The following is a 12,733-nucleotide window of genomic DNA, read 5'->3' on the forward strand; positions in this document are numbered from 1 at the left end:
TAAAAGTTGTTTCCATTCATTAAATCAAGACTCTTGATTTGTCGTGAGGTTATTGAAAAAAATGGCTTTTGTATTATGGAGTTATCAATTCTGATGGGTTTTGATCTAAATTTTTTTAGTTACCGTTCGCTTGATTGCAAGGAATCCGCCGTGGATTTTGCTTGAAAAAAGGTTAGAAGATTCTGGTATAAGTATTTAAAAAACATCTTTCTTTACAACAGGACAAAAATAGAGCGAATCGATGATTAGAGGGCTATTCGGAATTGTTTAGGCAAAATAAAAAGAATTTGGATGAAACCTGTAATTAAGCAGTCACCTGAGTGAACTGGACTCATAGAGAACCATACGAAGCGTACAAAAATCAACTGGGGAGTTTGAAATATCCTTATTTTAGTTTACACATGATATAGTGTTGTTTATTTGGAAAAAATAAAAACAATTATTTGTGACTTCAACTGTATCATTGAACTGTATAGAAAAAGGAAAATCATAAAGAAATCACCCATTATATGTAGAAAAAAATTGGGAATGCTCCCTTACTCACAATTATGCCCCCCTTGTTGAAAAATAAAGTTCAACTAACCGTTTCTCCCGATGGGGGACTGAAACTGTTATCTGAGCCTAATCGTTGATATCCAGATGTGCTGGTTCTTCGTACTTTTTCATCCTGGCTCAATTTCAATGGTAACATCTGTTGCACACCACCCAAACTCGATTTGGAAAAATCTCCGCTTAACTTCGAAGCCAACTTCAAAGGAATTTGTTGTTTTATATGTACGTTCTGTGACACCTTTTGTTGATTCGTAGCTGATATCAGATTTAGAGGAAGTTGAGGTTTTATTTGTGAATTTCCTGAAAATACAAAAATATTTAAAAAGTTGAAAATAAATCCGATTTACAAAAATCTTAGCTATTCATCTATGAATCCGATGCTATCAAACAATATACTTTTAGAAAGAAGAAGCTCTGTTATTTATATGTGGTAACTAGGGGTGGCCAAAATAATCGATTAATCGAAAAATAATAGGGTGATCGATTAATCGATATATATTTTTAAAATAACCGGTAATCGATTAATAATAATAAGAAATATTTCTATTGTTTAGTTTTATTTTGGTGGGAATCAAATCACAATGTTATTTTTCAACTTTATAGCTGCCGTAATCAAGAAATATTTGTTTTGAGTTTTCGATCTCTTTGGCCCACATTGTATTAACTGGATCACAATTATTGATTATATTAATCAATAACATAAAATTAAGCAAGAGCACACTCCCTTTTAATTAATCGCTTTAACCAAATATATATACCTATACCTATAAAATATACATATTGATAATTAGGTATGTAACATTTAAACTTATTTAGTTAACTAGGTACAAAAATTATTCTTAAAAAGATCTTTATAAATGGCATTTACCTTAAAAAAAATAGAAAATATTATTATTTTCTTTGATATTAGATAGTGTCCAGCGGCCCGCGTCTTAGTCTAAGTTTTTTATTTTATTTAATATAGGTGTCGGCGAAAGATGAAACATTTGCGGCCTAGTGCCGCATAGATTGTTTTGCTGTTGCATTTTTTTGGATCACAGGACAGAAAATATTAGACCATTTGCTTTGCATTAGAACCGTTGTGATATGACGCTTTGGCACTTTCGGCAGTGTACATCATAAAAGAGTTTTGATATTTCACATGACGTTTGTTTTTTTAATTCGACCTATCCAATCACTGTGCTTTCCGATTGTTTGTTTAAAGTGTGCAAAGAAAAAATCAAGGTATGTTTCTAAGCATAACCAAATTACTAATTTGTTATTATGATTATGACTATTGCTAATTTTTATGATTATTACTAATTCCATTGAAGAGGATCCAGGTTTGTGTGCCAATTATTTTCTAGTTTTTGTTACAGATGATCATTTATAAAAATAGTTTTACTTAAAATTTTTGTAAGTCACCTATTTTTTTTGACAAGTTAATTACAATCCGGTCCCGGACTTTTGCCGAACTCTGTATATTATAGTGCTGTCAAATTTTTTGAGGGCGGCTAGTTTAAAGTTTATCCTTGCAGTCGGTAATAAAATGAATGTGAATGAGGTGCAGATGCAGCATTTTTTGTCTGAATTATGCTTTTTTTAGGAATCTGCAAGAAAATAGAGGAAGAAGCTTACTTTGGCATTACTTCAATAAATCTGAAACTGGAGACAATTTAGTTTGTAGAAAATGTAAAAAAAACATTAAGTCATGTGGTAACACTACAAATTTAAGGAATCACTTGAAGGCAAAGCATCCACTTCTTTACGCTGAGATGCAAAATATTTATCGAACAGATAAATCTGCGAGTACTGAAATAAGCGATGATGAATCAAGGTAAATATTATTTCATAGTACAAACTACTCATCTTATTATTGAATTAATGGTACAAGGATATAGTGCATTTTTTGAAACGAAGTTCCTCATCGCTCGTTACGCTCTAGGCATTTACCGAATGCGAGCTAGGCTAAAAAAGTGTCGGCCGACACACGAAACCGACACTTTTGCAGTTAGTTGAACAATCTATTGGAAATTTTGCACAAATGAGTCAGTTCAGATTGATTTTGAGCAAAATCCCTAAGGGGAAGGAAAACAAAAATTAATCGATTAATCGAAAATAATCGATTATTTTATATAATCGATTATATTTTTTGATAATTGCCCAGCCCTAGTGGTAACCGCTAGGTGCGCTTCTGTCAATGCCCAGCTCAGTAGCCAAAATGGCGTCTGTAAAAGCGTTTTGTGTTATTTGCATGCATATGGTGTTTATCCTTCTAAAGTACAGAGCATAAGCAATTTAGGAAGTCTCCGAGATTCTTCAAAAGTTAATGCAGTGGGAAATAGATTGAAACAACTTCATATATCAGCAGGAAGGTGCTCCACCACACTGCATTGACCAAACGATTCCGCGTTACATAACTGGTGTTCAAGGTCACCAGACCTTATTGTTTTTAGATTGTTTCTGTAAGAAGTTTGTAAAATACACTCTTTATATCCCTCATTTTCCAACAGTATTGGTTGAAGTGAAGTACTTCATCAGAGCTTCCATTGAATACATTACTCATAAGCTAGCTACCTAAATTTGAGTATAGGCATATGCAGTGCATCTAAAAGAGGTTGAGAAACTATAATATATAAAAAAGCTTGATTGATGTAAAAATTACCTCATGTCTATATGAGCATTCGATTTGAAAATATGATCCTATTAAATCGGATAATTATTTTTGAAACGCATTGTATAAATAAATATCCTTAGGCATTTCCACACGGTATGCACTACTAGAACTAATCGAGTACAATAGGGTTTTACCCTCTTGTGCTTTTTATGCAGTTCTACAAAACTCTTATTCGCCCACTAGTTTTATATGGTGGTGAAACATGGATGCTGACAGAGTACAACAAAGAAATATTAAGAAGGTTCGAAAGAAAAGTCGGATAAACATCAGAACTCGAAAAATCCAATGGTTTGGACATATTCAACATATGGAAGATTCCAAATTCCATAAGTTATGAATATTAGCGAAAGTCACATGTCACTAGATGGCGCATGTGTTTCCGGTGATTTTGTTAAGACTATATTTATTTTTGCAATTTCCTTAACGTGTTTGTGTGGTTGGAAAAAAAAGTTTTGTTTAAGAATCAGTCTAGAAATGACGAAAATTGAAGTAATTCCCTTTCAACATCATAGCATATATTGGAGTCAGAAGCAGACCAATAAAAAAAATGGAAAGTGGTTTTTAAAGCAGTATTATGTGGCCTAGAAGGAACAAAAACCATTAAAGTTTGTGTCCACAAACGTCAGGTCTAATTAGTTCGTATTCTGGCTTTATTGTTCACCTCTATTGAAGTTTGAAACAAAATCAACAGATGTCGCCCACTTCGTAATTTTCGCGAATTGAAGTGTTCAATCCTAGAAGAAGAGGAAGGCCAATAATGAGATTGAACAATGTCGAACAATGCGGATTACAAGATGTTGCTCCAAGTCAAAGGACAGAATACTGGATACACTGTTTACACGAACACTCACAATTACACTGTCTGATGAATGTTTCGATAACCAAGTTATCGTCTTCAAACACTGACGGTAAACTGTTTACCTTCAGTCTCTGAAGACGATTACTTAGTTATCGAAACACTCATCAGACAGTGTAATTGTGAGTGTTGGTGTAGTGGTAGTGTAAACAGTATTCAGTATGAATATCACCAACGATTCCAGAAATTTTAACTAAGTTAGAAAGGACAAAATGCTATGGAGGTCTGGCAGAACTGTAGTGCCGCGAGGTAAGGTAAATATAACTCAGTTTACCTTCAGTAACTTCAGTGTAAAAGAAATGGTCATATGAGACAATGAATTCAACTTTTTTAAGTAAAAGTCAAGGTCGGTAGTATACAGGGTAAGTTGATTGATGTAAAATTAAAATTATATGTATATGGCTCACCTTTAGTCCATTTGGAATCTTTTCGTCTATCTACGGAAGAACTTGAATGCGTTAAACTGCTACCACCTCCAGAAGCGCTGGTTGCAGAAGAAGAATCCGATTGAGGACTACTATCTTCAGAAGTTTCTTTGCTACTATCGTCGGCAATACCCGGGGGAGGTATTGGTACGTTTACCAATAAACCTTTGTTAGTTAACATCTCCATTTTTCTGAATAACTGTTCTCTTTGTTGAGCGACGTCGTCTTGTTCGGCACGAATTTGTTCCTGAATTATAAAAAGTTTACTCGAATTAAAAATCTGTCACACTCCTAATTCGTACGAATCTAAGATAAACACTAAGTTGTTGTTAAGGATTATGACAATAACGTGAATAATTAATTTGCCGAGAAAGTTACTCATATGATAATTAACCTAATTGAATTCTAACTAAAAATACCGTTGATATGTATTTGAAATTCTTAGCATAACTAACAGCTCCTAATATGAAGGTCAATATAATTCTAAACGCAAACCTGCAGGCAATTATATAATTAGAAAATTGCACTTTGATTTTATTATAATTATTTCTAGATGATCGTTATCAAACCGGACAGATTAATAGTACGGGGGATAAGACAATAATATATTTAAATAAATATAACAATAAGCGATTAATAATAAAAGAATCAATTGTCTACTTCCTAGACCCGTTCATATATTTTAGTTATGATTTATCTTCATTTTAGGACTCTTATCATTTTAAATTGATTTTATATGAAATATCAAGTTAGATTATCATTATATTATTACACAATGACATAGTTTGGTCCTTCCAGCCGGATATTAACTCATGGAAGAGTTGAGGCACCAGATAATATCATTATGTTTGGTTTAGGAGTGTCATCAGCTGTTTTTGAAGATGATGTGATATTAAATCACTCAATAAGTCGTTCAAAAGATTATGTCTAAAATTTCACGATGTTTTGATTAGTCTGATAGCCATTTAAGTAAAGCTACTTTTGTCATTTTCAAAACAATTTCATGTGTTAATTATTTGTTGCTTCTTGATGAAAAAAATATGTCTTCAAATCAGTTATCCACACTCTGCTCCATCGAAAAGAACCATTTGCTATAGGTTTGCCGAAATTAAACGTGATTGTCCAAACACCGATGGTGGTGAATGTTCTGTTCGTTCAATTGTGGTGGTTACTCCAGAAATATGAGTGGAATGACTGCTTCAGCATGGAATATTGTTCATCAACTATATCAAAAAAGGAGAAACCATCAATACTACATAGAGTTATTGGATCGTTTGAATATAAAAATCAAGGAATGTCGAAAAAAAATTAGTGTTAAATGGTTAAATTGAACGAGTTGTTTTCTCATCCACCGTATAGTCCAGATCTAGACACCAGTGACTACTGGCTTTTCGCTGATATAAAAAAAATGCTCGGCAGTAAGAAATTCAGCTCAAAATAAGAAGATATTGTTGAAATCTATTTTGAGGCAAAATAGCACAGCAACGAGAATTTAGATAAGCGTTGGCATGATTATGTTGCTCTTGAAGAAAATTAAATTGGTGAGTAAAATATTTTTTTTTTGGCAAAAAATATGTTTTTCTTAATTAGTTATATATATCATAAGGAAAGGATAAACATACGAGAAAAAGAATGGGACTAAATAAATAAAAAAAAATAGAACATAAGTGGGTGTATTTTCAAAGGAAATAAGTATCCAGATGTCGTACAAACTGAAAACTAGATACAAGAATCATGGCCAAACATCGGGATATATGGTCAAACAGAAGTAATTGTACAATATCCAGAATTATTTGGCCAAGGATCGATGAAAAGAAGACGAACGCAACATCCAATCCAATTGGAATGATCACTGGATAATGTACTACCAAGTATCTAATGAAAAGGAACTGCTCTGCTGATGCTATTGGGAGATTTTCTCAAAGAATTAAACATAGAAAAAGTACAAAACTCATTCTGGAGTTTTCTAATTATGGAATGTATATAGAAACACAATAGTTCTGAAGCCTCCGTGTGTACAACGAACAAAGTTGGTCGAACTAACCTAACTTTTGTATTTTCAAGATATAAAATCAATTTTATCTTGAAGTTTTTAGTAAAAAATTGCTGTAAATAGCACTTACATCATTGGATGTTAATGATATATCATTGGGACAGAAAATTTATAGCGAATAGTAGCAGAGTAATGAATTATATCAAAATAAAAAAGAGGAAACTACAATGAAAATTTAGTAAATGAAAAAGTTTATGATTTTGTAGGATTTAGATAAACAAACCGTAGTAAATTCTAAAATATAAAGGATATTCGTTATACTTTTATAAATACCTAGAAGAATATAGTAATTAGGACAACGATCTACACAACAAGACTGCATACACGATCTAGAGGTTTTTGCGCCTATGATAGCGCACTGGTATCGTCGTTCAAATCAGCCGCCTCCATAAACTTTAGTAACACACAAAGCCGTAAGCAGCAATAGATCACCACCATCAATATCAATCTTGAAAACATTTTGAATTGGAGTGAAAGTAATCTGATTGAGTTTAATGCAGACCCAAGTTGCTGTTTTTACCGGCACTGTGTTCAGAATTTGGTCCTATATGGATATAAAATATCACCATCACCGCAAATTTGCTTATTGTACAACTTGGAGCCCTCTTTAAGGCCAAAAAGCTTCTAATCCTCTACAAGGTCCAGATTCGTCCATCTTTGAAGTATTGGTCACATATTTGGAGCTCGGCTCCCCAGCATACCCCGAAGATACTCGACTCAATACAGAAGAGAGCAGTTCGACTTTAGACGATCCAGAGTTGTTCAGGACAGCTTCAAGCATAGAAGCTCTGCACGGTAGGAGCCTTCCAACATAATACCACCTGGAGCAGTATTTGCAAGATCTACTCGACACGCAGACGTGGCTCATAAACATCGAGTACGCCTGCTGACGCCCAAAACGTCAATTTATTGGGACTCCTTTCTATGGAGAAGTGCAACCCAGCTACCAAAGCACGTCTTTCCAGTACACTATAACATATGGCAGACAGTACTCGAGTGTAATAGTTTTCCTTCTCGTGCTTGTGTCTTACAAAATATATATTTTTACCTGCAATCTTTGTAGTTCTGCTTTCTTCTCTTCCAATTCTTTGGTTTCTTGTTCTTTCAAGGCGTTCCACGCAGCCTTTTCCCCACTCAATTTATCTTGAAGATTTCTCAACTCTTCCAATTGCTGGTTGTGTCTATATTGCTTTGAATCGGCACCGCCTTTCAACGTCGCCACTTGAGCTTGCAAACTAAAAATAATAAAAAATTTAATTCCATTGAAATTTGTTTTCGTAATACATGTACTTACCTTTCGTTCGTAGTCATTAACTGAGATATAATACAAAGTAAAGTGTATACGTAATGTGATAGTTGAATAGCTGCTAACTGTTGTTCTCTTCCGAGCGATAATAAGGCAGGACCATCAGGAGCTGACGCCGGATGTTGAGATAGATGAGGAGATTCACTATTTACATTTATAATATTGCCATTAATTAAAGGCCCTCCTGTTATCACACAATTTCTATAAGGCAACCGTTCCTAAAATAAATTTTCATAACATAAAATAACTTCTCTTGGAGGAAAATAAATGAGATATACAAGACATATGAAAGTTAAATCAGAGGAATCAAAAATAGAGAATCTAGAGCATTGGATACATCGAAGGCTTTTGATAGGGTTTGACATGCCAACCTTCTGAATAAGTTGAGATCGTACAGTACTCATCAGCTGGCTTAGTAACTTTCTCAAAGACCGATTCATCCAGGTTGCTATCGATGGACGTACCTCAAAAAGGTTTGAGTTCAACGCTGGTGCTCCCCAGGGATGCATCTATTTCTCCTGTACATCAACTTGAGTTTTATACAGCAAAGACCCAGATTTGGTCTTGTATAGACATAAAATACCACCAGAATGGCAAATTCACTTGTTGGGTGTTGAGGTTGGACGTAATATGTCTTGGTATAGTCACATGACCGAACTAGCTAAGACAGCTTCTCAAAAACTTGGAGTCCTCTTTAAGACCAAAAAGCTATGTTCTCCGCAACAGTTTTTAATCCTCTACAAGACCAAATTCGTCCATGATTAGAATATTGCTCGTACATTTGGAGCTAGACTTCCAAGCAAACCTTGAAGATGCTCGACTCAATACAGAAGAGAGCACTTCGACTTATAGGCGATCCAGAGTTGACCAAAAACTTGGTTAAATTAGAGTATAGAAGAAAAGTCGATGATCTAAATCTGTTTTTTCGATACTACCACGGTAGATGCTCTTCCCACTATTCTTCCCAGTATTTGTGGAATCGGCTACCAAGGCACGTTATTCCCGAACACTAGAATCTGTAGAAATACAAGATCAAAATTCACAGAGCATGCACCACTCCAACTTCTCGTGTGCCCTCTTCTGATTGTTTTTTACATAAAAAAAAGAAAAGAACACTTTCAACGGATAATATAGATTGTAAACATGAATCCACAAAAAAATTACAAAGAACCAACAAAAAATAAGATAATAGAAGTTATTAGGAATTGTTATAAAGGAGGAACACTTGGAAAAGGCGAAATAAAAACCTAAATGACAGAAATATATATAGAACTTGATAAGAAATTTATGGAGAGAGGAAAATATGCCAGAAGAATAGGAAAACGGACTAATGGTTGCTAAAGTGACAAACCACAAGGGGGTCAAAGTTTATTTTTTAATCAGACCTCGCAAAGAAAGATTTTAAAGTATTCTCAAACGAAATAATCCTCTATTCCTTGAATGGGACGAGCACAGTACTCGTTGTATACTTACAAATAGTCTTGAGTCACCAGGTTTTAAATTTTCAAAGTCCGGAGTACCGGCCGGTGTTCCGGAAGTTGAAAGTTTCTTTCCTAATAGTTTAAAAGGACCCTGGTTGTTATCGAAGCCACCGAAGGTTTCTGCTCTTTTCGGCAGTATGGGAGAGACGTAAGTCTCACTTTGGTGTTCGCCAGCTGAGCTAACACTTCTCGAAAGATTGGTACCTGTCGTATATAATGAGCTCGCTAACTGACTCACTTCCTGTAAATTAATTGAATTTAGACAAAAAATATTCAATGTTATAAAAATAAAAAAAAAACTCACTTGTACTGCCATTAAAACTTCCTTCCACATTTGACCAGTATCAGCATTTTCGCTCACAAGATGTCGGTATGAAGGAGGTGAGGGTGGTTCTAATCCTGCAGCTGCCAAAAGTTTCAACTGAAGTGACATCTTTTCTTCCAGTAATAATGCTTGTTCTATATCCTTCTGTCGCAGTTGGCCTAAAACCCCTTCTGGTTTCATTTAATGTTTAAATATAGTCCAAGGACTTTATATAAAATTTAAGTAGCAATTACGAGTCGTACATGCAAAATCACATTAAAATAAAACATACAATGTAACATTGTGTGTTATTTGTTGTTTGTAGTTAATAATGTCAATTGGTTAAAATTATTATAAAAATAAGTATTTCAGAAAATGGAAATTTATTTATCATCATTTATCATATGGTGAGTAACCTCCCTCTCCATTTTATTAAACCACTTTCCTATCAATGTTTTCACTAATTAAAGTCGATTTTTGAAATTGTATGGTTTGAAGTGTCAATATTTTCATTATTTTATATTGATTCTGTCACCTCTAAGAACGTCTTTATAATAAAAAAATGTTCCACCCCGAAAAGGTCCTGATTATTTATGTTTTGTTGGAGTATCATGAACGATTTATCACCAGTGATAATCTAGATAGAGGTAAATTTGGTGCAAATTCGTTGATATAATCGCGACCAGTTGGTAACTGTGTATACAGACGAGTTCATGAAGATGAAGTGACTCCCTTCTCCCTCAGAGGTGGCTGTGAAGTTTTTATATCGAATGAGGCTCGATAATTTTGAGATAAACCTCGTATTACTAATAGTTTTTAAATCTTTTGGAATATATGAATAGATTCACGAATTACCGATTTCGTAGACTGTTCACGCATATAACACGTGAAGTAAAATTTTTTATTTTCTGTTTAAACCCTTAGATGGGTCTATCCATATATGTAATACTTCTATATGGGCAGTTGCCATAAGTGGAAACTATTTCGACTAAGGAAGACAGAATGACAATGCTTTCTCTATCCCCCGAGGTTTCAGCTCGGTTCTGCGCATTCTCAAGCACTACTACACTACCGGTCAAAGGTTTTTGCCACCCTATATTTTGCGTGATCACAAATAAAAACAATACAATCGATTTTGATATTTATATTTAAAAGAACATATTTAAATAAGAATAAGTGAAGTTTGTGATTATTACATATTTATTTATTTAATTTATCGATGTAACCCCCTTTTCCACAAATAATCGTCGTCTGTTTGACTCCATTCGTTTTTCAGGATATTCCAAATATGTGAAGTGAAAGTAACAAACTGCTTCCTGAATTCCCTGTATAAATTTGTCCCACAAAAACTCAATCGGGTTGAAGTCGGGCGACTGTGACGGCCAAATCATTACTTCCAGTATATACTTCCCTTCCAATTATTACAAATAATCTTTGCATAACTTCGAGAAATGCTTGGGATCATTGTCATGCTGGAAGATCCAATTTTTTGCCGATTAAGATCTGGACAGTAAGTACTACATTTCCGTCTATTTTATCATAGCCTCCTTTTTTCAAAACCCTTCAATTTTTACCAGGTCTCTAGTTGCCATTCCTTCAAAACATCTCCAAGCCATCACCAAGCCTCCGTCGTGTTTTACAGTGAGAATTACATATGGATCTAATATCCTTTCTACATTTGACCTGCGCACTAACACTCTTCCATTAGACTTAATAACCTAAAACTTTGACTCATTACTCCAGAAAAGTCATAAAAGTCTCTCCCACTCTTCTGAGCAGCTATTTCTGAGCCCGAGAGTTGTCGATCGCGTTTACTGATCAATACAATACGTTTATCTTCAGCGATTGAGGTTTTTTGAGGTGACACAGAACGTTTTCTATAACCAAAGCTTCTTGTGGATGCATATTTTTTCATATTGTAGTTCACTGTACGTCGAGGTATTTTTAATTCGACGGCGATGGTATAGTTACTGTGGCCTAGACTAGACTGGACTAAAACAACCAAAAGTTCTTTGTTTTTACCCATTTTAAAACTTACAAGTTAGAATTTGCGAGAACGAAAAACAATTCGTATACGAATTTCACAAAAAAATGTGTTGATCCAAAAAATATGAATCACACCACGTTCTTACGTCTCGTAGAGCTAACTGGGACTAAACTACATCATAAACACCGAAGAAATAAATCACAGTTAAAGAATAGTGAACAAATCAATAAGTACTTTTCAGTTTTAACTTGTCCCACGTATAAAGTAAACAAATAACGGAGACTATTATTTTTGATTTATAAGACACCGTTTCGACCTTTATTTGATAGTATAAAAGAGAAATTTGTTGTATTATTTCGAAATTTAATGAATTATGGTGTAGACAAAAACTTTTGACGGGTAGTGTATATAAATTTTTGTCTATGGTTCTGTGTCTGATGATTACGAAGTGGTTTCTTTGCTGTATTAATCCAAATGGTCGATCCACATTCACACGCGAATCACGGCGTGAATAGCAACGCGAATCGCGGATAAGTTTCCAGACAGTCTAAAGACGCAGGTTTGCGCCGAGTTCACTGTAAAGTTCGCGGTCTTAACGTCTTGTAATGTCCACTCATTTTGTATGCAAAATCGTGGTGTTTAAAACACAACCAATCGTAGCAATTGCTTCTGAGCGACTCAGCAACTCGCGATTATGAAGTCTAGTTGTGTTCGCGCGCGCTTCGAGCGCTTTGCGCCTGCGAGCCCATTATCGGGAGACGAAGACCGAGAATTTTCGGGAAACGAGCCGCGAAGCCACGAAAAATTTGCGAATTGGATCAACACTCATGCATCGTGAGTGTTTCGGCCGCGAATGCGGCTATATGAAGGACCCCGAGTATTAGAGATGAAAAGACTAAAGCACAATTTGTCTTATTAATTTAAACGCTTTTGTATGCACTTTTCTTAACGAAACAGGATCCATATTATAGTAGAACATTTTTAGAATTTTAGAAGAAAAGCGAAAATTTTATACTTGATCTAAAGTTGAAGTATAAGCTACCTCAAAATAATATTCGAATTTGCAGGTATTATTTGAAATTAGTTGTTGAGGTATACGTTCCTAGATGGCGC

At 34.6% G+C, this 12,733-nt stretch overlaps 1 protein-coding gene across 14 annotated transcripts in view; it reads right to left on the bottom strand.

The window, feature by feature from the left end:
* Nucleotides 1-12,733, bottom strand: part of LOC130902234 (rho guanine nucleotide exchange factor 18) — a 102,500-nt gene that overhangs the window by 6,790 nt on the left and 82,977 nt on the right. For all 14 annotated transcript variants that reach the window (XM_057814237.1, XM_057814295.1, XM_057814286.1 and 11 more), the window contains 6 exons: nucleotides 9,634-9,812; nucleotides 9,322-9,570; nucleotides 7,837-8,066; nucleotides 7,591-7,777; nucleotides 4,472-4,736; nucleotides 584-852 (listed from right to left, as the gene is read on the bottom strand). In XM_057814237.1, coding sequence (XP_057670220.1) covers nucleotides 584-852; nucleotides 4,472-4,736; nucleotides 7,591-7,777; nucleotides 7,837-8,066; nucleotides 9,322-9,570; nucleotides 9,634-9,812 — 1,379 coding nt within the window. The remainder of the gene's footprint in view (nucleotides 1-583; nucleotides 853-4,471; nucleotides 4,737-7,590; nucleotides 7,778-7,836; nucleotides 8,067-9,321; nucleotides 9,571-9,633; nucleotides 9,813-12,733) is intronic.

Source organism: Diorhabda carinulata, chromosome 1 (assembly GCF_026250575.1).
Source record: "Diorhabda carinulata isolate Delta chromosome 1, icDioCari1.1, whole genome shotgun sequence".
In the NCBI taxonomy this organism is placed as follows: Eukaryota; Metazoa; Arthropoda; class Insecta; order Coleoptera; family Chrysomelidae; genus Diorhabda; species Diorhabda carinulata.